The 26,323-nt window shown below is 50.6% G+C and overlaps 2 protein-coding genes across 2 annotated transcripts in view; one reads left to right on the forward strand and one right to left on the reverse strand.

Moving 5' to 3' along the window:
• The window catches only part of LOC128270883 (kinesin-like protein CG14535), a 71,135-nt gene that overhangs the window by 16,983 nt on the left and 27,829 nt on the right, over positions 1-26,323 (reverse strand). The window lies entirely within an intron of this gene.
• On the forward strand, positions 15,590-17,411 carry LOC128271913 (cytochrome P450 4d1-like). Its single transcript, XM_053009595.1, has 4 exons — positions 15,590-15,752; positions 15,820-16,203; positions 16,263-16,895; positions 16,964-17,411. The coding sequence occupies exons 1-4, from the start codon at positions 15,590-15,592 to the stop codon at positions 17,302-17,304; spliced, it is 1,521 nt and encodes a 506-aa protein (XP_052865555.1). The 3' UTR covers positions 17,305-17,411.

Below are 26,323 nucleotides of genomic sequence, written 5' to 3' on the forward strand. Positions count from 1 at the left end.
TTCGCTTCTTCAATCGCCACTGCAATGCAAACACGTGGCCGTTAAAAGCGAGTTTCCTTTTCCCGAGCTCGGGACCCCAAATTGGTGGTCAGAGTGAAATGGAAATACAAACTTAACTCTACACCAAACACACCAGCACACCGAAGGCGTCGGGTCGGTAACGACAACAAAGTTGTGAAAGAATTTTAGCGATAAAAAACGCCAGGCGGGTTTTCGCGAGAAACATGTTGTCCGGTTCTCGCAGGACTTCCCGCATTTTTTTTCGCCGGAACCAAAACTTGTGACGAATGCAACGCGTGCCACCGCGCTTCCGGCGTGACAAAATGTTAACTAATGGATTTTTCTCACTTTGACGTGCCGCACGGCACTCTCTTTGTTGGCCGAACCGGAACGGAAGCATGATTTGTCGGAAATCGAAACGGCCACCATCTTGGGTTTGCCGATTTAATTTGATGTTTATTCAATTTGATGCGAGTGGTTTCGGGACTTCAGTTCGGGAAGTGAGTTGACTCCAACCTGGCGAGGAAGCCCACGGTTGAAGTTGGAATCCAATTTGTGAAGCACGACAGCGTACGGCGGGCTCGTAAACCACCTTCAAAGTGGCTTCCTCTTTACGCGGCTCATGTTAAGGTTCATGCAATTGCCCCAGAAATGCTTCGCCGTAAGCTAATTTAAGCAACGAGCGTTGTTTGCCTATGCTCACCATGAGCGCGCCTAGGTAGGTTTCCAGAATCCAAGAGTAGCATCCACTCTCGATCTTAAATTTCTGTCCGAAAGTTTCTCGGAATGTACTTCAAAGTTTGATACCCGTCCGTCGAGAGGACATTAAAAAAAGGGACCGTTTAGTGTTTGCTTTTGCTGCCCGGCACAACATAACGGACTCTCGGTTGATGATCATCGTCGTCCTCGGCAACCGTGTTTCCCGTGTCTGCCTTTTCCGAGGAAGTTTGGGCTCCTGGGATTGGCCCCCGGGCCCCCGAGCGGTTTCCTTTGGTGAGTGCGCTCACAGCTCTGCTTAATTTTTGACATATTTCTGGCCCGATGGCTCGAGACAAAAAACGAAAGGAATATGAAACTTCCCGAAAACATGTTCAACTTTCACATTCATAACTTTATCTTCCCGCGCTCCGGGTGCCGTTGCCGTGCCGAGTTGAACGTTCTGGGGTTGGAAAGCTTTTGCGCCCTTGCAGCGTGCAGCGGGAACACGAAAAAAGTCGAAACAAATCTTTCACTCTCGCAATCTGCGATGTTTTCGCAGCGAGAAAAAGAGCCACAAGCCCGAAACATTCAACTCTGAATAAACAACGGAGATAATTTGCCGCAGACAGGCCAAAGGACCTCTCGGCTACGGCTACGGGCGTTGGTGGATGTAAAGTTCTCAGTTACGTCCTGTCGGGTTGCCGTTCAAGAAAGCAACCATAACTTCCGGTTGAGACGGCGATGATCGCTCGGCACAAAGCAGTGGGCGCAGTGAAGAAAGTGCAGTTAAGATGCTGCCCGGTGTCCTGCCGCTGCCGCTAAGCAAGAGCAACTTTCGTCCATTATTGCTAAAGTGAGAGCATAAATAATAATTAAAACACATGGTCAAAGTTCATGTGCCGAAAGCTTCGAACCACGAGCCTCCGGGATGATGCATGACGTTCGCTTTCGGCCAGCTCCGGGTGGCGATAAAGTTGTTTCACACATTGCCTCCGTAACCGCACCCGTACTTGCCGTAATTTATGGACTGCGTGCTTCGCCGGACTCACGGGCGGCTCGTGTGGCACCATAGATTGCTGGCGCAGGGAATTTATGAACCCAATAAGCTTCACTTAGGACCCACCGTTCAATGCTGGCCGTTTCGGTTTGCAGTCATTGCAACCACGCTCCGTGCTCGCGTTGCATCGGCTCGGCAGTTAAAGTAAAGATAAATCCGAACCACAAGCGAGTGAGAGCTTTCTTTAAGAAACGCCGTCACTGTGGGCCACATTTTGGTGACTTGTCATTCCCCCGGAAGCGAGGGTGACAATCTAGATTTTCTGTTGCGTAACGCGTAGGACACAAGAGAGCAGCGCACATTCTTACGGTCCCCGCGCCTGGGGCCCTCGTGGAAAATTCAAAGAAAAGTTGTTGGAAAAACTTCTTTCTTTCATCCGCTTCCGGCCACGGTCCGGCTTTTGGTAAACAAAATTCCACCGCCGAAAGGAAGGAAAACACACACACAGGTGAATGTAATCAAATTCTGGCAGGGGACTCCAAAAGGACGCCCCTGGCACAGTGGTCGGCTGGCTGAAGCACTGGAAGCGGACCCATCGCAACATAGGCCCACCGTTTCGATTCGTTCGGCGCGCTACGAACTACAGCTGGAGCTTCCTTCCGGCTTCGTTTGCGCGCGGGGCAGCGTGGAGACATCCACAGCAGGGCGTGGTCCGGGGAGATCGTCCCGGGCAGTAGCTTGCGCGACGGTCGGCTTTTGTATAAATTAGCCCACGGCCCACGGGTGATCTTATCGAGCGCCTCGGCTGCCAGGGCGCAGAAGCCGCCACTCGGCAACCGTTTACGGCCACGAAATCCTGGGGAGCTCGGAAGTCGAACTGCGTTGGAGCGCAGCTCCAGTGGCCCCCGGCCGGGCCGGGAGCCTTTAATTTGAAATTTAAATATAAATTTTCGGCTTATCTAAACGACGTCAAGCTCCCGGGCACTTGTCAGGTGGGCCACCCACCGGATTTGCTCTCTTTTGTGGCAGAGCCTCCGGTTCCGGTGGAGCACAAACAGTACACAAGTGAGCCCCGCCAGGTGTCGCTGTAACGTCGATCGAAGCAGGCACACCGCATATACTTTCGGTCGTTTGGTCGTTGCTTAAAGATGTGTAAACAATCGGTGCTCGGACATTGCGCTGCTGGAAAGTTTACCAAGCGCCTGAATGTATGCAGCACGCAAATGGAGCCAGCAAGAAGCCATCAGCAAATCCTTCCTGGCGAGGAATTTGGCCGCGAACAACACCCTCGTACACGGCCTCTGGTGAATTTCATGCTGAATTTACTTTATGTGCGAATCAGAGGGTTGTTGAACGGTTTCACGGAGAATGCTCTTGCGGGAGGTCAGGTCGCGGAAGCGGTTTCGGGAGTTGAGGTGAAAATAAAATATTTGTTCGGAAGGCAAGATTGACGAGGGCAACCCGTAACGGCAGCCGGCAGACTATCGCTTTCGCGGATTGGGCCAGGTGCCGATAAATTCCCAGCCCACCTGGAGGCGTGAAGCCGAGACTCCCAACTCCAACGGCAGAGCGGCGGTTGACGTTCGACGTTTTCTTCCCGCCCAACCTCTGCGTCGTGGTAACATCATCATCGTATGTGGTGGCCTCGGGCGTACCGTACCGTAGTAGTGCCGCAGAATCGAATGCTTTGATGCGTACGTAAAAGGATAATGGAACCTGGCACAATCGAGATTTGTTATACGCTAAGCCGAACGGTTCCACCCGAGCACCCGAGTTGGTGGCGGGATTCCTTCAACATTACACGATGCGGCTCGAGTTGTGGCTGCGGTGCGTATCAGTTCCCGCTCTTATCCACGGAACAGGAATGCTGCGCTGTGGAGGGACCCATCCTCAACATAATCAATGGGTGCCTGGCTCGGTGTAAGCCGTTCTTTCCGGAGACGCTGGTGGAAAACTTTCCCGACTTGGCCTCACAATCTTTCGGGGGAAGACCTGGTACACGACGCTCGCTACTGCCAGCTCTGCAGCTCTGTTTTGAAACGCCAGAGCGAGGGAGAGAGAGCGAGCAAAATAAAACGTGTTTCGAAAATCTTTTGATTGAGCCCGGGAAGCCGCCATGAATTTTGCATAATCGAGAAAATGCTGATGAGCGTTCCCGTTATCTGCGATTCTTCGAGCACGGTTTGTGGAATTTTCGGAAGGTCGCAATCGATGAATAAATGAGTCGTAACTTAGCGGGAACAGAAACAGGGAGAAAATTCCACCAAAAACCTTACGTCTATCTTCTGAAAGATTACAATTGGTTTAAAAAGGTAGACAATGTTTTAGACTAAAGCAACATGTGGACTGTCTCCCAGTTGGAATCTTTATATGTCACTAATTTGGATAAACGAAATAAAGACGATAAATTTTGTGCTTTAGGCGGGTAAAGCAAGTTTAGTTTGGTTGATGTCCGTATCAGTTACAGTAAATTATGCCTAATTAACTATAATTTGTTCATCAATACCAATAACTAACAGGAATCGGAATGAACGGGAGTCAAATGTACCCAGCCCGATGAATCCATTCGCTTGTTGCACAAAGAGAAGCAAATCTATCACTAATGCCCATGCCACCCAGCGTGTTGGAGGGTAGCATATTTTGATGAAAAACTAAAGAAAATCCCAAAACTTGTCCAAAGATTGCTGCCGTCTGCCCGTCTGAAGAATGCAGAAACTCTTGGAGCCAAGAGTGGGAAGAGATGTACTCGAAAGGCTGGAAGTTTTCCAAAAGTTCCCGACAGCGGGGCGGTTGCCAGCTGGAATGGAACTGATGGGCGAGCATTTTGTTGGAGAATTCACGGGCTGAGTCGTGAGCGATGCCTTCCCCGGGGGCAAAGATGAAAGTATTAGGTGCACCCAGCAAAGGTGAACGTCGACCCGAAGTTGGGCACCGAAGGTACGCACCGGCAGCAGGATTAGAAATTTGCTTCCAACCGGTTTGCTTGCCACGGGCCGGAAACTTTCCACTCGTTCCCTGCAAACGTTTATCCCGAAACCGGAGATTCTGAAGTGTTTGACTTCACAATGTCGGGAGCTAATCAAAGTCGGGATTTATGTGGGCTCAAAGTGCTTAATGTTTCGTAAACGGAGGGTCCGCTACTCGAGCTGAAATGACGTGGAGTTTCCCGTTGATGTTGATGATGATGACGATGATGTTGCAGGAACCGTGCCAGAGCCGTCATTCTGGGATAATGAATTTTTAAAATTGACCCGCTCCCGCATGGCGGACACTTTTCCGAAGTTACACGATCCGAAAGAAACGCCGGCCATTGTTTCGCTGGCAGCGCGGCAGACGTCACTTTTGACGTGAAATAATCCCGCGGCTTCGTCCTGGCGTCAAGCGCTCAACGTGCTGATGAAGTTTGTGTGGACCTTGTTAAAATATCCCTACCCAACAATCGGCAGGAGCTACGCGCCGGGGACTGGCTGGCTGGTCGTCGCTTCCGGTTGTTGTGGTCCCCAATTCTTCCTCGAGCCACTTCTTTGTGTCCGAGAATGGCGTCAGAATTAGTCCGAGTGCTCAAGTTTAATTAAGCAAATACACCGTCCAGGATTTATTGCGTTCATGATGCATGACGTGAATAGTCGTAAAATTTTATTTTCCATCCCCAATCCCGGGCAGCGAAGTGCGAAAACAATGATAGCCCTGCGTGCGGCCCCTTGACAGCGACCAAAGCGTCAGCGGACGGCAACCACCGCACAAATATGGCCATAAATTATTTCTAATTAATTTCCCTTTTCCGTCGGCTGAGCGTGAGGGTTGTTTCGGAGACGCGCATAGAGGGTGCAGGGAAGGGTGAGGACGTCACCCAGTGGGAGGTCGGTGGTCGGTCTCCGATGAAGAATTTAATTGCAAAACCGAAACCGAAATTGAATTGGGAAACTTTGGGTCACGTTGTCACAATACTGGAGTCGCCGTCAGTTGGTACAAGTTGAGTGGAAAATTCTCTCCAGACTGCGGGAAGTTCCCGAAGGTGGATCAACGTTCATTAACGATCACAGATACTGACGGATAATAATTCCACCAAGGGATTGTCTTGAGGGTTGCCCCCTTCAAGCAATGAAATCTGTCCCCGACGTCAGAGAAGAACTTCACGTCAAGCGAGTCACCCTCCAACAGAACTCGCGCGCACACTTATCACGATCTGTTTGCACTCAATTACGGGAATAAATAATACTCCCGAAACTGTAAACAGTGTCATATCTCTAATTGTCTAAGTGTCGAATAGAGGGCGGTGGCGCATCCACACGTCCACACGGGCAAGACGTCCGGGGACTTTGCAGTGGAAAGTTTTCGCTTGCTCCAGACACTCCAGTCCTGTGTCGGGAAGTGTCTTCAAGACGGGAGTGCGGAAATCAGGCAACCCGCGCGCCATGGATGGAGGAAATTTGAATAATCCTACACCGTCGTTGGGAGCTTGTGGCCGGATTTCCATATGCTGCTGCTGTTGCTACCGGAGGAGCACGGAGCGCTTTAACAATCCCACTAAACGTTCACCATTTCGAGCGGCACAACGTAGTTGAATAGTTGTTTTTGGGGGCTTATGTAGAGTGGAGAACGACAAAGCATTTCCATGATCGTTTTGTGTGGCGGATAACAACGCAGAAGATGAGACTATGTGAAGCTATGCGCGGGTAGCGTCTCGAAACGATGATTCAGCTGCATTCTTCTGGCTGGTTTAATTTGATTTGATTGCTGCTATTTTTGGCGGCTTACGATGTCAATGTGAACTGACAAAGGCCTTTTCGTGAAGGACGATTTAGTTCCTGAATCATCAATCACTAAAATGAAGGTCTAGCTTTATCCCAGCGCCTAGCTTTATCAACAAATAAAGTTTGGCCGAATTATTCGACAATAAATGTAAAAACTAAAACTGTTAACCGTCCGTCTTCGTGCACTCTTGTCAACGAATTTGTTTTAAATTTCAATAAATGTTGGTTAGTGTATTCTTAAAGTATTTGTATTCTAGTATGTTTTAAATTCAAATATAAACGTTGACATAATTGTTGATATTTTATAATCTAAGTAAAATTTTATCAATCGAAACATTAGTTGAATGTGCCATATCATCGATCAAAAGCATTAAGCATAATTTTTTTAGAATTTTAAAAGTTTCGTCAATGAATGAATTTTTTATTAAACTTAAATGAGTCTTGTTGGGGAACAACTGAAACCGTTAAGCCAATGAAACTTATTTAACTTAATTCAAACAGATCTTTAAAAACGTCGAAGCAACATAAAAAAATGATTGTCTAAACAATAAACATACTAACCACTAAAAATGTCGAGTTGCAACACATGGAGCGTAGGTTCCACTAACCGCGCAGTGCACTCTATCACGCGCAACATTCGCAACGTATTTGCCCGCGTAACCCACACACACACCCACTTGTGGCCACCGGGTTTATTTGCTGGAAGCTCACTTTACCGCACTGGAAGCTAAAGCATGCTACGAATCCATCCAACCATCCATCCGACCAAACCCGTCTACACGGAAGAGCAATACTCAAACTGTCAACGTTAGCTTCCGTCGCTCTAATGTCGCCACCGTGCCACGTACGGAAGCGAATCGAAGGAATCGCGGGCGCGGGCATCGAGAATCCTGGGAAAAGTGCAAAGTCGAGAGACTTTTCGCCTCCATTTAATTCACGGCCGCCCCTCCGTCGCCGGCCTCCTCGTGTGTCACATTTCACTCACAGGAATACATTTTCCTTCCATTTTCTCCACCAACAAGACGTCACCGGGAGCGCCGGTCGGTAGCGTCGCCGGTTGCCACGGCGCGAAAGGAAATGGAGAATGTCCTGCCCGCAGAACGGTGCCCGGCTGCCGCACGGTACGTGAAGCGAACACACTAAATCCTCACTTTCGCATTCCGTTTGTTTGGCATTTCCCGGGTGGCGCCGCCTCCGTCGCCGCCCGATCGACCGCGCCCGGCCACGCCGCGGGCGGATTAAGTGTGACAATTGGAATAATGTACGTCGTCAATCAGCCCGCACACTCAACCGTGTGAGCCGTGAGCCGGGCAAAAGCCCGGTCAAAGTAGCAGTCGGCCAGAACGGAACGGAACGGAACGGAGCGGCTAGAACGGAAAATTGGAGCCACGGAAAATGTCACGTGTGTCGTTCTTGGGATGGGTTTGGGTTTGAGTGCTGCATTCGATACTCGATTCGCTCATGGCGATGCCATTTGGGCGACGTCGAGCGCCGTTTAGTGACATCAGCCGAAAGGTGAAAGTCATAAAGCGGGATGGAAGCAGGAACCCACCCAAAACGGGCGGAGGGTCGTCGAACACGGAGGATGATAAATGTTTTCCATTTTTGAAATAATATTTCCAAGATCGAGGCTGCGGCGGATTCTATTGGTTCAATGCTTCAATTGAATTCTTCAAGATTTCTCGTGATTCGTTTATAATAAATGTAATTCAACTTCAATCGCTGTAGGTAATGACTTAAATTGTTACTCAGATACAGAGGTTAAATTAACCTCTGACTTGTTCCAATACTAAGCTCAGGCTCTGGCCATCGTTACGCTTTTGTTTCGTGTTCTCCTTACAACATTACTGTCGATGTGGCCAACAATTGTGTAAACGCTACTTAGTAACGGCGTGGAACGGCATTCTGTTTACATGTTCACCGGAAACGTTTCCGTATTTGGCAAGCAGATCGCGATATGCAGCGACCACTCGACTAGTTCCGCCAACGGAGCTGCATTAATTGGAGCTGCCGCAGAAAGTGACTTTCTTCAGCTTTCACCATGAATTAAACATTCTCGGATCGCACACTTGCCACCGGAGACCTGCAGTGGCCAGGCCAGGAACCGGAGCTGAACCGCACGAAGCGGGCACGTAATTTATTCACCGACAAGCAGACTTTTCACATTATGATTAATTGGGACACATTACGGTTTTATGCTAATGATTCCGTTCGTATCCTGGCCAAGACTGCGCCAAGCTCCGTTCGAGCTTCGCGATGACCGCACACCACGGGGTAGACGCAACGTGGCCTGTGCCGCAGTGTGCGCATCTTTCGGCCGCCCTCCTAATGGCCGTATTGACAATGTTCGAGGCGATTGCCACGGTGGCAAAGGATGGGCCAGCGGGCCAGTAGATTACGGCCCGTGGGCCGTTCTTCCGGGCGATTCCGAGCGACTTGAGCTGCCTGGGATGCCAGGGCTGCCAGTTAATGAAATCATAACGGGAATATGAAATGAGATTATTAATTTAAAACAATGCGGGATTAGGACATTAGGACGGGATGGGCGGCCGCCCAACGGCAACATTGCGAGAAGCAGCGGAAGCAGATTAAAAGATTGTGCGATTATGGCATCCGGTCGGCCTCGACGGGCTCGACGTGTACGACTTTCACAGGATACGACGCACTGCCAGGACTGGAAGGCACGAGGATTAAAATGTGCTCAGCTGTAAGCGATGGGATTAGGGCTTCGCAGGAGCGCCAGACAATGTGTAATGGGTGTCCCGGGGATTTCGGGATGCGCCAGCGCCGAGCATGCTGGCCGGCCCGTTAAGGACATTATCACGATACACGGCATGGCTAATTGTCGCTGGGACTGTGCGGTTGTCGGGTGTGGTGGCGCTCAACAATGGAGATAGCATTCTCAAGGTCCTTTGCTAACTAACGGTGAGTGAATAATAAACCTACTACTGCTGGAGGATGGCCAAAAAGGGTTGATGGGGATTTATGTGCGGATAATGACGTGATGGAAGGAAAACATCTGTCCGCTTTCGGTTTTTTCTGTTCCAAAGAATGTGGTTGCTACGATTGAGGAATGCCAGACCAACGCTAATCTGTCCACCGGTGATGTTGGGCTTTGATAAACCAAACTTGGAGTGCTCAAAGCCGGAGCTTCGGGATTTAAAATAAATAATGTGTTAATAATGATAACATGTTGATTTTTGGTAACAAAAGTTATGGTTTTTATTTACAACACACCGCTTTAAATATTTCTTCAAATTTTGGGCTTCTTGTAAACCGATTAAAGATAGTGAAACAGTTTTCCACAAATCAATACGTCTGACAAAGCGTACCGGAACGGTTCCTTAATTGGTTCAATCTTCCCGTTAAGTCCACCCAGCTACAAGTTGGCTGATTACTTCAATTAGCAAACCTCGAACACAATCAGCCCGATGTAAAGGCAGAAACCTTTCAAAACCAGCTGTGTTCGGTTTGTGAAGCAGATGGCCACCAAACAGTCCGTGGACGGTGCACGCGTTTGAAAAACTCCCGAAAACAATGTTGCGCAATTCCGATGCACAACTCCGACCCGAAGTCCGCACTCGAGTCTTACTGCCAAAGGGAGCGAGATTTTATCAAACGGACCAAAAACTTCAGTCCTATTATGACTCCAGCAAGCGACTCCGAAAACCGCATCATCAAAGTTCCAAAAGCCCCATTTTTGTGCAGCGCTGACGGCCCAGGGCCATATGCAGTACGCATACGGCGATTGCTACGGTCGCAGCAGAGTCGTGTCCTCGTTAACAGGCAAACAAACCAAAGCCCAGCGCCATCGCCCACTCGCCCTACGCCCCTGTCTCCCTCTCGGCTACTAACTGGCGAAAGTTCAGAAAGTTCGCCGGGAGAGATAAATGAGCCAACTTCATTTGATCACGTTCGCTGGCCCGTGCCCGAGCGACTGTAGGGCTTTTCCACAACTGGCCCGCATCCAGCGTCCTCGTGTGACCGAGTGAGAGAGAGAGAGCGGGGTTATAGAGTGTCACCACCATAATTGCCGGACGATGTTTGCTTTCCCGGTGCACTCCTGGCCTATGTATGGCCCAGGGAACCGAGGGCCACCGAGAAGATGGATTGAGTTCTTTTTCATTGTCCTCCGAAGCAGGGGACAGGTGCAAGGGGCTGACGAACGGTTCTGCAGCTTTTTGCATGTCAAAATTTATTTGCCATCATTAGGCAGGACTCGTCGGGGGTGTCACTGGGACGCGCACGAGCGGGGGTCAAAGCTCAGCCTTAAGGTTAACGAATCGGGCAGCCCCCGGGTCGGTTCGATTGGCCAAACTATCCGCCGAAGGGTGAACTATTGTCCTGCGCGAAGAAAGTCATCGATTTCTTGGATGGCGCTTGAGACTTGGCTCGAGTCAACCAAACGGAAAGGGCTTATCCTAACTGATGGCAACCCATCGTATGATGGCACCAGGGGTCGTTCATCGGAAGTACCACTAGAATCCGTTCCGACGAGTGGCCAGAATCTGAACGGGAGCCGTAATAACACGAATATGATGAAGTTCGGTATCGAATCGATCATTATTGATTCGGCGTTCGAATCATAGAGTCCCCCGGTAACCGACGACGACTACCTCTGAATACGAATCCGCACAAGTGGGTTGCGTTGTTTGACACAACGACGTACCGTCGACGATGCCGAGACACAAAAATTCATCCATCTTCTCCGGACCAGTTCGCTTCGGACACTAAATTGTGCTGCACTGCAGATCCGAACCGATCGGCCGGTCCGATTGGTGTGTTCCGTCCCAGCTGCGTGCTGCACCAACTTATTGATATTCTGCCTGTGGTCTGTGGTCGGTCCCGATGAGTGCGGAGCAGTGGGTCCAACGGGTGGTACCGCCGTCAGCCTGGTAGGTCAGTCTTCTTCCACCCTACCCACCCCTGACGGAGATGACAACTTTATTTAGCTAATATATAAATTTCTATCGATTTAATCTAAATCGATTTGCGGCCCCACTTTGTGGCCGTTCTAGGATCTGTGGGCAACTGTGGGAGATGTGGACCTATAAATTGTCACAACAGTGCAGAGAGGAACTTCGTTCTGACTGCACTGTCGAGAACAATGACTTTAATAGGAACCATCTAGCCCCATCAGGAAGCGTTCGGTTCCGAGTTTCTTGGTGTCCCAGCCCATCCCTCCTGGGGGTTAATCGTTGCTACCGCTACTAAGGGCACCACACCGGCACGACGATGTCTTTGCTGGCTTGAGGTTTTGTGGAATCCCCCCGCTCGCTGCCAGCCGCAGAAGTCAGCCTCGGGCTCATCGGGCGAATCGGTCAAATGACAATGTCGGAACGGGCAGGAAATTACCGTCAAAACTTTGGCTAATGGATAATTAAACGCAATCCAATTAAAATGTGGCGCCATTCTGAGGTGTGGCAGGTGTGGGCCCCAGGAGGTGAAGGAGACAGTATATCCGTTTTGCCTCGGGGCTGATTGTCTCCACGGACGGCCGTACAACTCTGTGGCAAGAGCGCGAACGACGGGAAAGCTGTAGAATTCGAGAGAGGGACTTGAGGACCGTTCCAGTTGCCGATTTAATGAACTTGGTTTGAATACGGCACCGTACCTGCGGTGGTGGAACTTAGGGGGTCGTCCTTCATTACGGTTCAATAAGAGGTATTAGTTTCGTTTGTGTCGAGAAACTAGTTGAGCAATGAGGCGGAATAGCTGTATGAATAGTATTTGGAGTTAGACTGTTAGACTTGACTGCGTATCCTTAGCTTTGTGAATAGAAAGATGAGTTACAGAAGCACTAGAACCTTCCTAAGCAACAGTCTTGTGGGACTGTGGACATTAGATTTGTTTCGATTATTGATAATGACTGAATTCTATAGTGCGTTTGTTATCTCGTCTCGACTCAGACTTGTGGAAGTCCCAAGATATCTGATCAATTCGTACCGATACTTCAGAACGAAAGTGCAGATTGTTTTATGGTTTGATAATTTCAATAACCAGCCTTGCTCGGATGCTGAAGATTGGATCCGATTCTCGTTGGGAAAGTTCTGCCAACAAAGACCACTTCTTCCGACAGGAGACCCAGCTGGCCGGCTGTTTCTCAAGAGGCCGGCTGACAAGAGCGATGCCCTCTGAGGTTATGGACCGTAACCGAAAGATGCTGACCGTTAGCCTTTGTCATACATAATCTTAGGAACAAACGATGCGCTACGGAAGTTCGCATTTCTTGCCATCCGGATCAGGGATGTCTTTTGTGTGGCACACAAGGACCACAACCGTACAATCTGAACACACGGTGACGAGTGACACAACGGGGAAAACGATAATGAAAAAGTAAACGCAGCATGAATACACAAGTTCTTCGTCCGGGGAGCAGGCGGAACCGCATTCGCCAGCTGAGCACCCGGTTTTGTGTGCAAGCATCTTCAGGGTAGTATCCTTTATTTGGCTTCGGATAAGACTCCAAGTGGCTCCACTTTTAGCAACAACGGACAGGCATTGCAAAATTAATCCATCGGCCGGGGTTGTGGCCGTGGATCTTTTATTACCGTCCAGCGATGCAAGTCCTACAAGTCTCACAATCCTGGCCGGCCGGCCAGCTCGTACATTACTCGCTCGATTGACTTCCTGCTCGAGTTTAATAGCTCCGCCCGAGTTGTCGTGAAACTGTAAACAACCGAGAACAAGCTTCTAACAAATTCAAATCAAATCGTCAACGGGCGATGAAAGGCATACAAATCTGGTTGGACTGGTGGGTTTTGTGTGCGTTGGGGTCCTCGGTCCTGACCTCGGCGTCTACAGCCGGGTCGAGGGTTCCCGGGTGTCGTCAACGTGCAGCACAAACAGAGCTCATCGAGCCGTTCATCAAATATTTACACCACCGTCCACCATCCATATTTGATGCTAGGCAAGCAGAGTCATCGGTCTGAAAGGGACTTTGGTGGGACTTTAATTATGGCACCGTGTAATGAGAACTGCAACTTCTTGCACCACCACCGCGAGTGACGCGAAATGATGTACGTTAAATAGACGCCCCGCTTATGATCTTCAATAGACTTAAGACCGAGAAGTAATCGAACACCGACCGGCGACAATCCCAGGGGTTTAAAGTGTTGGGGTTTGCCATCAAAACGTGAACTCGATTTCCATTTCCGATTTCCGACGCAACCAGCAGCAGGGCTATCGTTTCCTTTTTTAATCATCCCGGAACAGCGAGCGTCCCGTCTGTCTGTCTGTATGCGTGTGTGTGTGTGGCATTTGCATTCCGGATTACGCGCGGAACCGAAAACTGCACGAAAGCGCATCCTGCACACCCAACAATAGGATGCCACATAATGTGGAACATCACGCCCCCTTTGACGCTACCGACAATGCAAGGCAACATCCAAAGGGCTTGTGTATCTGTTTTTTTTTGTTTGCTCCCCGTTGGAACGGGGTTGCGCGATGAACGCTACAAACACCGTTGGTGTTGCTGTGGGCGAGAAAAAACTTAAAAAGGGTGGCAAACAGTAATGTGTGTTGTCCTTCGAGCCGAGGGATCGGTTCCCCAGCCACTGCGGTGGCTGCGGTAGATTGTGTTCTTTCAACTTCGAAACCGGCACCAGCACGTCAAACAACGCCCGATATTCAGGTATAATGGATAATGAAAAACGCAAACAGACGTACCGGGGCATAGATTTTCAATCTTCGCTTTTTTATGCTCCTTGGGGTGCCTCGGATTTTGTTTCTTCTTCTCCAATCCTACTTGTTTAGCCGGAACGGGATCGGATGATTTATGCGGTGCACCGGGAGCGGATTGTGGTTTTCGGTGTACCCAACGGGCGTCGACCACCGGAAGCGATTCGGTGGTCGTGCAGCAGAACCCTGGCCCCGGCTGCCATCAAAGGATGGCACAAGGATGGTATGCACCATTGCATCCGGGTGCAGGACCGGTTGCGTTTTGCTCTTGTTCGAGATGAAACGGATGAAACGCAAATTTAGCAACAGCCCACGTCCACCCCCCGGGGGCGAGTCCTTCGAGAGGGGAGCGAACGGATCCACCGCAGGAATGGTTTGCATATGATATACACCAGCAGCAGCATCTCATGCGAAAGCGATCCTTACGGTGTGGCGTGGCTTTCGAGGAGATACGATTTTTATTCCTTTTAATTTGCAGCTCTCTGGGAAAATAGGGCGAAAACGATGAGCAATGCACAGGACGATAATCTGTCGGGTCCTTACCGGCGAAAACCTCCGGCGGACTTGAAATTATGCTCTTAAAACCACGGTCCAAATGAGACCCGACCGTACCGCGCGAGTAATATTTTAATCATTTTACAAGTTGTTGCTTCAGTTGTTCACGCGGGAGAAGTACCATTTGCTAGCAAATGAATTCTGTGCCGTTTGGGACGTACTTTGCGCAAATGGAGAAGATTAAAGGGATACTGCTGAAGGATGCTTCAGAAGTTGCAAAATTAATGCAAATCTTCGGTTGCTACGTCTGGGGACGAGGATTTTCATTTGCGTTGCGCTAGGTCTACTTTGATTGTCAGACTGTCACGCCGCATCGACGTTCAACACACCGCATTAATGACATAAAACGATCGAAGTCAGGAAGCGCATCGAAGGAAGATTTTGCTTTTAGCCGAAGTCAAAGCGGCAAGTCATGCTGAATGCTCGTATGACGGTGTACTTTAGAACGGTACCTGCCCGGGTTGTAAACATCGAACAATGTCACCCTCCCCGGTAGTGCCGGTCGTATCGAAACAACTCTCTCTCTCGCGCTCTTCGAAATAACCGGTTCACAAGAGACGAATGAACCGCTCAAAGTCTCTTAAGCAAAACAACTACTACAACAACCGGTTAATTAGCTCAACGACCCATTACCACCGGCCGTAGATTGTCCACAACAGCCGCTCACCCGGCCGGCAGCCCAAAGTCCTCGCGATGATTAGAGAAACCGTAGCGATCCGGTTGTAAACGGCGCGATAAGAACCCTATCAGAGTACACCCTCGGGTGGAGATAATTTTCTCGCCAATTCCCCAATCATCCCCAAGTGTTGCAGTCCAAGCCCAGGTCAGGTCAGTTGATAAGTGTAGGCCGCCCCGAGTGGATCGGCAGTTCAGGAACCGGAGTGGATAGTTCTAACGCGTCACGATGATCTGGCTGTTGACACTCGCGTTGTGTTATGTGTGTTACGTGCTGGTGAAGTACCACCTGCATCGCCAGCAGCTGATGGCGATCCGGGCAAAGTTTGGCTCCCCGCCAGCTACCTACTTTCTGGGGTCGTACCATATGTTTAAAAACAAAAGCATCCCAGGTTTGTGACGGTGTTTATGGCAAAAGTACCGGAAAATCCAGCTCATGTTGTCCTCCGTTTCCGCTAGACATATTCGACATCATTGTGGGGCTGCCCAAACAGTACGGAGCGGATGTGGCTGTGATGGGAGCCCTCAACGATCTGGTGCTGGAGATATCCAGCCCGCGCAACGTCGAAAAGGTGCTGCTGGCCAAGACGACGAAGAAGTCCTTCGTGTACGACTTCCTCGAGCCTTGGCTGGGGACGGGACTACTGATTTCGTTCGGCGAGAAGTGGTTCCAGCGGCGCAAGATCATAACGCCGGCATTCCACTTCACCATCCTCGATCAGTTTATGGATGTGTTCAATGAAGAGGCGGACATTTTGGTCACCAAGCTGCAGAAGCATGTTGGTGGCGGAGAGTTTGATATCTACAACTACGTGACGTTGTACGCCCTGGATAGCATCTGTGGTAGGTAGCCGTGTGGATCGCGATTCGGGCATATGCTAACGATAATTTATTTCGAACAGCGACATCGATGGGAGTGCGAGTTCATGCGCAGGACAATCCGGACAACGAGTACGCCCAGGCGGTCAAGCAGATGAGCATCTTCTTTTTGCGCCGTGTGCTCAGCATACTGCGCCAGTTTCCTTCGCTGTTCTTCCTGTACCCGTACGCCCGCGAGCAGGGGCGCGTAATCAAGAAACTGCACAACTTTACCAACTCGGTGATCATGAACCGCCGAGCACAGCTTGAGCAAAAGCAGCGTCTTGGCGACGAGGAGTTTGACGTGAATGAGAAGGATCTGTACTCGAAGCGCAAGAACACGTTCCTCGATCAGCTGCTGAAGGTTACGGTGGACGGAAAGCCGCTCAGTAACGAGGACATCCGCGAGGAGGTGGACACGTTTATGTTCGAGGGCCACGATACGACCACGTCCGGGATTGCGTTCACCATTCTGCAGCTCGCCAAGCACCCGGAGGTGCAGCAGCGTCTGTACGAAGAGATCGATCGTCTGCTGGGTGCCGAGAAGCAGTCCGTACCGCTGACGCACACGATGCTGCAGGAGTTCACCTATCTGGACATGGTGATCAAGGAGTCGCTACGACTGGTGCCTCCTGTGCCGCTCATTGGACGCAAGCTCCTCGAAGACATGGAGATTAGTGAGTGTTTGTTTTGACGATGGGTGATTTAGAGTCATTCAAAGATTTGTTTCGTTTTCTCGCACTAGATGGCGCTATCGTTCCGGCGGGAACATCGATTTCGATCCAAATATACAGCATCCACCGCAACCCGGCGATCTACCCGGACCCGGAGCGATTCGATCCGGAGCGCTTCTCGGAGCACAACGAGAATAAGCGCGGCCCGTACGACTACATTCCGTTCAGCGCCGGGTTCCGGAACTGCATTGGTCAGCGATACGCACTGGCCGAGATGAAGGTTACGATCGTGAAGCTTCTCGCCGCCTATCATATCCTGCCCGGGGAATCGGTCGATGGGATTCGCTACAAAACGGATCTGGTGATTCGATCGACCGAGGGTATTCCGGTGAAGCTGGAGAAGCGAATTTGAAGGTGACCGAGGGCAGTGCTTTGAGAAGTCTGAACATAGAATTAGGTTAACAAATGGTACAAATGACTGGGTTTAAGTCTGGAGCCAGTTCTGGTGTTGGAACAGTTCACCGGTATAGAAATTGCATGATTTGGACAAATAAATTTATTTAAATTTATACCCACTAACAAGCGAATGGCTTGTGGCCGGATGGTAAATTCGTTAGTTTACTACATGTTTGCGCTGTCTCATTGCACCGGCTAAGCTCACGGTATTTACAGTTCCAGTCAGTCGAAAGATAAATAATACTTGTTTGATTTACAACCGTAACCAGTAATCCATTACCTGCGAAGCCGTGGACCGATTGGATGCCGACGGCGAGGATACAACAATATTTATCCTCACACCAACCAAATAACCAGTCCTTCGCCGGGGACCCTTGCTCCGATCGGTGCGCCCGCGTGCGCCCAAAATTCGTCACGCATCCATCGTCTTGTGGAGCATAAAATTTAACTCCATATTACGTCAAACTTATTGCGAGCAACACATATTTATGGCGTCGTCCGGTGCTCCTGCTGGCATGCTCCCCTGGCTGGCACACGGCCAAGCTCACGGACGACGGGCGACGTGAACACGTCCTGCCATTCGGAAGCCTATTATTTACCGAACACGGCAACATTGCGCCTAGGAGCCACCGGCCGGTGGGCGTTGAGGAGATCAACGAATGAAACACCGTTTGCAGGCCACTCAACGCACGGCTTTCGGGGGGCCTCCGGAACGGACCCGAGCGGGAAAGTGCGAACATCGACATTTCAGACATGATTATGAGCGGCTAATATAAATAAATAGAGGAAAAATATCATTCCCCAGGAATGTTGCCCCGTTCTGGTCCGGAATGTGACAGGGGACGCTGCTGGTGAGAGGCCCCCATATTGTTGGGCGCCTAACAAGCGGACTGTGAGCAACCCAGGACTCCTTCCCCAGGAGTCGCGTGGCTAGTGTCGGGGTTAGTTCGTTCCCGGACTTCCCCCGAACGAGAACGGGGAACCCCACGGAGAAGGAAGCCCTTTCGGTGCATAAATATGGCAAAGGGAGTAATAATGTTCCCTTTATTGGCCATTGCGTTGCGTAACCACACCGGGGACCGACATTTCCCTCCGCTCCACTCTCTTTCTCTCTCTCTCGCTTTCTCTACCCCCCTTTCTCTCGTATGTTTGTTTGGATGTTCCCAGCCATCGGAGAAAAGAATCGTGGATACACAATGGTGGCCGACTAAGGAAATCGTGTCCCATTTCGGCAGTCACTGGGCCAGTGGGTGGGTGCGCCGTCCCAGTCCGTTCCCGTTTTTTGGTCCGCAATTTATGCTAACCAATGCTGGTCACCGAGAAGTACGTGCGAATCGCCGTCGTCGGTCAACCACCTCGACGCTACGGTGTGGCCAGTTTTATCCCTTTTCATCGCCACAGCGCAGGGACAGGATATCCTTAATTCGCGTAAACTTCTCTCGGGCCACGTGGGGGGATCTTTTCATTCTCACTCCACCACCGAGCTGTAATCATCGTCCCGATGATGATAACGACAATGAGAGGTGGTCCCGATCGATGGAACCGCAATCCCCCGTTTGGTCCTGCCCATTCTGGCGCGAACTGATGGGGAGGACGCATCCTGGGGAGCCCAGCTCAAATTGATTGCCGATGAGCCCGGTTCGGGTTCGGCCTCCTATCGGGCCATGTCCCGCTGGGTCTGTTTACGTCCAGGGCCGTCCCGCAGTGACGCGTTACGGTCGGGATTCTCCGGGTTTTTTTCGATTTGTGGAGTGGTCCTAGGGTTTTCAACCACAGGAGGGCGCGTTTGGGTCGAGCTCGAGCCAAACCTAGCTTCGTGGCGAGCCGAGTGGTTGCGTGTCGTCGGCTGACGGTGGCCACCGACCACGGTTGATGGTGAGTCGCTCATAAATCCGGCTGCTAACGACTTTTCGGCATACGAACGGAGCATAACAATAACTTTAATTGAGTGACTATTTGCCGGTGCCCGGAATGGTGGTTAAGTACGGTGGTTGTGCTTTTTTCTGGTCCTCGCCCGGCGCCGCATTCTTTCGTTACGCCCCCGGAACAGCGGAATACAGCGGCTCCTACTGAAACATAGACCCACTCACGGGGCGCGAGCCAGTCGGACTTGAAGTAGGTGAGGTGAGTGCCGCGCAAAGTTTTCGGAATTCGAAACACGAATGTGGCCAGGAAGGCGAAACTTTAACCTCCACGTAGGCCGTTCCGGTAGCCGCCGCCGGAAGGCTTGTCAAAAGTGGGCAAAGTTCTGCCGTCTGCCCGGAAAATCTGGGTCACGCATGGAGGTGAAACGCAAGGGTCGGAACGCCACGGAATATTACGGCCGGAAAAAAGTGGAGTCCGGTGTCTAGACCAATTTATTTCACCACGTAATGAGTGTCTGGAATGCCATTGGAATGCGGATCGATTTGACCGCATTCGGAGTGCGACCGGAGCAGGCCGAATGTTTCGTATTCCGTTGTTTTACGAAACTTTTCTGGCAGACCCACCGTTGGAGTTGGAGCTTTTGAAAGTATGAATATATTCACTAGAATGAATCAGCCGCCGGGGATAACCAGGTTACAGGACCGTAAGGTGAGGCCCTTCAAGTAGCGTGGGGAATAGCGAACATAAAAGTGGGCCTGCCAGCAGTCCCCGGTGGCCCTGGCGCTCAGCCAACGTACGGTAAAAGCTAAACAGCAAACCCAAACGGCTGACGCTCCACATCTGTCACCTGGGCTGAACCAAGCCAAAAAAAAAAGGCAAAAGAATGACAACCAAAAGCGTCCTTTACCGGTTCCGGCAGCCAGTGCCGGCGGCTAGAGGTAGACTGAGAAGCAGTATTTACAAAATGTGGCAGATAGCAAATTGAAAATCACATAAATTATTTATGACATTCGTCCGTCTACGTTCGCATTCTTAAGCTCTTGCCAGGCCAGGCACGATCGGGGCCTGCGGCCGAGTGTGGCCAAGAAAAACAGGACAGCAACAGCGATGCGACCAAAAACCGGGGCAAAAAGCTGCTCGTAATGGCCGTTGGTTACCGTTGCCGGTGTCACTTTTGCTCGGTGGATCCCATTTATTTTTCTTTAAATAAATAAAAAGCCTTTCTGCAGTCGCCGGGTCGGAGAGTGGTGTAGTTGAAGAAAGCCCCGAGAAGCGGAGAAAGAACGAACGGCACCAGTCAAAGTAGAAGGAATCCGATTCTGGTTAAAAGGACCTGCAGGCAACCAAACCAGGCGACGGTTCGTCCTGCGTCGTCGGTAGTCCCCAGTTGCCCAGTTAGCAAACGACAACCCAGGATACAATCATTTACCAACATTTATTCTTTTATTTTGTTTGGTGTTTTTTTTTTTCGTTCGCCTCAACTCAGAACTTGCCCCAACTGTCATCTGTGTCACGCGCCCTCCCCCGACGGCGGGCCAACTTCGTCTTGCGCGAACTTTCCTGCGAAAGCCGCACGGAGAAGCCGGAGAACTTGACGAGGCGTTCGGTTGGCCGCAAGCGAACTCTCATGGCAGGCACCACAACGAAACAAACTTTTTCACAATCGAAATCAACCTGTCGAGAGGCTGCCGGCGAAATGTACGGAAGAAAAATGTTCCGCCGTTTGCCGTGTGTGTGTCGACTTTGGATGAAGATATTACCGCGGCCCGGCGCCAGGTGAAACCTCAGACCGGAACTCTACACACACACTTGGCGGCGTCGGCAGGAAGGTTGTTGTGCCTGCCACGGCTTCAAGCTGACAACTTTAGGAAGCATGAAATTAGCTTTATAACTTAGTTGTCGGCAGTACGAACGCAGGAGGCGGTTGGAATGCGCCGGAGCTGTCAGAAAATGGTGACACCGTGATTGGGTGGAATGTAAGCTACGGTCTCGCTGGACGTGGACAAATCGTACCAATACTTGCCACAACTGTAGTTGGCTAGGCGAAGGCGAACGGGGTAAGTAACCTCCAGCTTACAGTCCAGTCGCCGGTGAAATCGAAATAAACTGCCATCGTTCGCCTGACTTCGCCCCACAGGAGCTAGTTAGCGACGGAACGATGTCACGGCTTCTTGGGTCCGGTACTTCTTGGTCTTCGCGCTCCGCAGTCAACTAGTTCAGGTCAGCTGGTAATTACTGTTGTAGCTGGCTGGCACTAGGTAGAACTGCAACACGCGCTCGGGAACGGATTACGGATGTAATTATTTTGAAGCCGTAACCGTGCCCACCCGGCGTTTGTACGTCTTTTCTTTATTTTTGCTACGACAAATTGGACTTGGCCGAGGCGCCGTTGTTCGTGCCGACGGTGACGGGGTGCCTTCTGCGCGGTGCTAATGAAAATTGCCTGCCGCAAGACGTAAGAGGGATAATCAAAATATCATCAACCGTACAGCAAACGGTGGACGATGGTCGGTTTTTCGAAAGCTTTGCTCGTTTTCGCTGTGCAATCGCTGGCGTAAAAGTGCACGGACTGGCACACAAACTGGAGAGCATTAAACATTAATGCGACCAAGCATTATGCTTGAGAAACGACCACGGCGAACCCATTACCCTGAACCGCTGTGTGGAATGGCGAGAAGTTTATTTCAAAATCAAGAATGTTTTTGCCGGTCCTCAATCAGGATAAACGTGGATTATTATGTTCCCGACACAATCGCTCGATCAAACTCAAACTAAACAAATTTTGCCAATACACGACTAGTGTTTGCTAATCACCGAATCAAGATGCAGACAGAGGAGCCCGGATCGGTCGGATTCTAAAGAGATAAACGAGCCACTGCCCAAGCGAGGTCCGAGCAGGCTCCGAGCAGAGTGCAAAAGTGCAGCTTTATTTATTTGGCCATCCTACAGACGGGCCGAACGAACGATTTGTTCCGTCCATTGTTGGCTGGCATCAGTTACAACGCAATACGTAGTGGTAGGGTAGTTACGCCCTCGTCCGGGCCGGCCATCTTCATGGTCAAACTGGCGTAGGGCAGCGTAAATTACTTCCACCATAGCGTGTACCGGAGGGGCTCAAAGTTTAGCAATTTATGGAAACGTATGTTTGCTCCTAATTTATTCTCCGTGCCGGTGCCGTGTTTAAACTGTTGGAATATTTTATACGACTGACCCGGTTCGTTCGAAAGGAAGTGCGGATCGTGTACCTGCTGCTGGTGCCGCTTTGCCGTTGCCCGGGCGCCATTCGTCCAGCTTCTTGAGCAAATATTCTCCGGCTTTCTTCGACGGCTTGCATTCTTCCGTCGGTTAGGTCCGAGGCGTTCGAAATGGCCACAGTGCGCTACAAGAGTGGAACATCGCACAAGCACCAGCAAGTGACGATCAGTCGGCCGGAAGTCGTTAGTGGAAGTTGCCACACCGGAACACCGGAGCGGGCGAGGGGCTACAACATGGCAAATCGAGGCTTCGGGGTGTCCGAAGACGTGGTCGACTGGCCAGCAGCACAGCACAGCGGACTGCAGCACGCCGACACCGAAAGAACAATGAGCGCGCTCACTGGCGGATACAAATCATTAGTTAAACCGAAGTAGGACTCCAAACGAGCAAACATCGAGCCGAGACCGGACCAACCAGGCCCGGGCCAGGAAATGTAGTAAATCTTCCGGAAGGATTCTCCAGCTCTGGGGTAAGGATTACATGGACCAAGTCGTAAACGCTTTCGGCGAGCGAAATACGGCCACGCGGCGAGGTTCGCTGAGTTTCGCATGCACGTTTTCTCGTCTGAACAATTAATTTAACTGTTAGCGCTGGTGAGTGTTTAGTTGGGGGTTTTCCCCTCGGAGAGCAAATTCGAGGTCCTTAAAGAAATGTTTGTTTTTCTCGATTGAACCGGACGGATTGGATCGTCGTGTGCATAAATGGAGCATAAAAGCGACGGTTTATTGCCATTGAGCACTAGCCAGAGGGCCCTCTAATGGCCCCCCTCGATCAGGTGATTAAACTTCAATGGATGCCGACGGGCTTGATTACGTTTGATTAGCATTGCTATGAAAAAATATGCCTCCCACCGACCGGCAAAAGGCAAACAAAGGACGCGTAACACTTATCGGGACACTAAACAAAAACACTACATCAATAATCAGCGCAATAATCGGCAGGGCTAATGAGTGTGTAGAAATAACCATAAATAAAGCATTTTGTGCGTCCGCCCATCACCGGTGACGGACAAGCGCAAAGTAGAACGGGTGAAATACATATTTTCGCTGTTCGACATCACCCCCGTGCGCGGACTACTTCCGGTGGCGGCGAACCGGACCCGGTAACATCAGAATCGTGGAAAAAATCGACGGTCCCTCGCGAGCGAGCCGGCCAACAACAACAGTACGCCCCCTTGTTTACAGTATAATTTCACAATAATTTAATATTTATTTCAATTATATTTAATCACGCATTCAGTCCGCCATTCAACTGCGCGCGGGCCACTCCGGGCTTCCGGTTCCCGCCAGCTTAACTATATGGTTCCGCAGTTAAGCTCCCCCGCTAAGCCGGCCAACCTGTCTGGCAGTTTCAGTGCCAGTGTGGGGCAGTGAAATGGTCAACCTGTTCCTAGCAATTAAGCACTACGACAGAGAGAGGGAGAGAGAGAGAGCGAAAAAAGCGACCGACTGGCACCGGAACTCCCATCATCCTGCCAAGCCAGCCTGGCATTGGCTTCACCAAATCGGATCGGAAATTAAAAATCACCCTCCAACGTTCCCATGTGGGGAAGCCATTTGATCCCGTGGCTAAAACAAAACAAGAAAGAAAAACGCTGACCACGCGCGGACACCTCGTCTGTCATCGATCGCCGCCGCCAGTTGCTGGCCGCCGTCGAAAAGGGATGTAGATTATCAATTTATCCCCCCTATTATGGTTCTCGAACGGAAATTCTACCGTTCGAGTGAACACAACAAGAGAGAAAGCCGAATACAGAAAGAGAGAGGGCAGAAAGAGAAAGCTATAGCAAAATGAACTCAAAATGAACGGAATGAACGTTCGAGGACTCGAATCGAGTTCTATAATAGGGGGGTATATTGGAAAGCTTTTCCGCATTTCTCTCCCGCTCTGTTGCGGCTCAATTTCATTTCCTTTTTCACTCTCAATCACACGAAGCCGAGTGGGCCATTTTTGCCACAGTTTTATTGGCCACCCGTGTTTTTTTTTGTACCGGAATCCTGTCGATGGCGTTTCGCATCAGCGGCGGAATTAAACATTCATCAGAGCACTCCAAAGACCCACAACGCCGGACAGCCACTTTAATCCGTACGGAAACATTCATTTGGCCGCGCCGGCGGGATTATTGATCACCGGTCGCTCGCCGACCAATCAACTGCTGGCGAATATGTTGCAGAAGGATTCCGGAAAAAAAGCGAAAGGAGAAGTATCAAATAGGAGGTCCACGGGTTTCTGACAAAGGCGTTCGGTGGTGGGGAAATGGGTTTTCTCGATTCAAAGAGGTCGCTGAAACCGAATTCACGACCACTCACGGCTTTGCCTGGGTGCCTGGGGCCTTGGAAGTTTTGAAACTCCGCATGAAAAATGTTAAGGAACGGTTCGTTCGACATTAAATTTCGGTTCCGTCCGTGCCGTTAAGGGCCGGGACGGGACGGCCACCCAAATCTGTGGCCCAGATCTGGGTCATTGATTTTTCCAGCCTAATTTGAACCCTGCCACTGCTAACGCCAACGGGCCGGTCTCCGGGACCTGCTTCGCCAAGGTGATGTATGATCTTTTCGTGCCTCCGGACGGACGAAGGTCTGCCCGGACGGGAGCCGGGGTTCCGGTCCCGGTGCCCGGCGGGCCCAAAACACCGGCTTCCGGATTGTTTGGGCGGTGGAAAACGACGTCGCTTCGACCCGAGACGGGTGTTACTTACGAGCCTCGGGCCTCGGGCGGTGGAACCATAAGTGCCGGCGCCCGGCTGGATTCGGCTGGACCAAGAAGACGCTCTCGACGTGGCGTCGGTCACGTCGGGCGATAGTGATCGGGGCAGAAGAAATTTGTCAAATTAATAACACGATTAAATCGCAGAAGGATATCCGGAATGTGTCGTTAGTGTGAGTGTGTTCGGTCGCCGCTTCGGGCCCAACATGGTATTACCTGGTTTTTTGCCAAACTTTGTCGCATCGTTCGCCCCCGGGGGAGGACTTCGACCTGATGAGGGTTTTTAGCTAACGTGAAGCGACGTGCTCTAGGGACACATACACCGTTCAGTGGAAATACTACTTGTACAATAAATTGAGTAACCCTATCCGTTGCCAAATTTAATGTAATTTTGTAAACCAAATGTGAGAGAGTCTTCCTTCGAAGCTTCACTGATGGCCTATGAGTTCTGAATTCTCCACCAATTCTTGACAACATTTTACACCGGCGATTTAAATAATCCAACAAAGTTGCTAAACGGTCCCAGCAACCGATACGGGGCCAACAAACAGTAAACAACATTGACAACAGCACGTTACGGCTTACGGCATGGTCGAAAAGTGCAATTTTGCAACCGATAAGTGGCCCCGTCTCAAGTGTGTATCTAAATGGATCTAACTTTTCCAAACTTGTTTCACCCGGTGCGCTTCCCGCCAGTGGCAAGGATAACGGTTTCCCTCGCTGCTTGTACGGCTTCGCGCAAGTGAGTTGCTAAAGTGGCCCATTCTGTGCATCTCGAGAATGGCGTCCGGAAATTGAACGTGGAGCGGCTGGCTGGCTGGCACTAGAGCACTGGCGGGCTCTGAAACGATTGGTCAGCTCGACAATTGATACTGAACCGGGACCATAATGGAGCAATTGATATACTGGGGATTACCGGGAGGAGTGTTCCGTCTCGAGTCCAGCCGTTGTTCCTTATTTGTGTATCCTTCCGGTCGTGTAGTCGGTGGTCGTCCCAAGACGTGAAGAATGTCCGTGAAGGATTACACCGTAAACGACGATGAAGTGATCGGAAATTGTATATTTTTCCGTCAACTTTCCGAGCCATTATTTGTGGGGTCTCTGACCACGATGGACAATGTAGGAGTAATAGATCTTCGTTCGTAAAC

Source organism: Anopheles cruzii, chromosome 3, assembly GCF_943734635.1.
Source record: "Anopheles cruzii chromosome 3, idAnoCruzAS_RS32_06, whole genome shotgun sequence".
Taxonomy (NCBI): domain Eukaryota; kingdom Metazoa; phylum Arthropoda; class Insecta; order Diptera; family Culicidae; genus Anopheles; species Anopheles cruzii.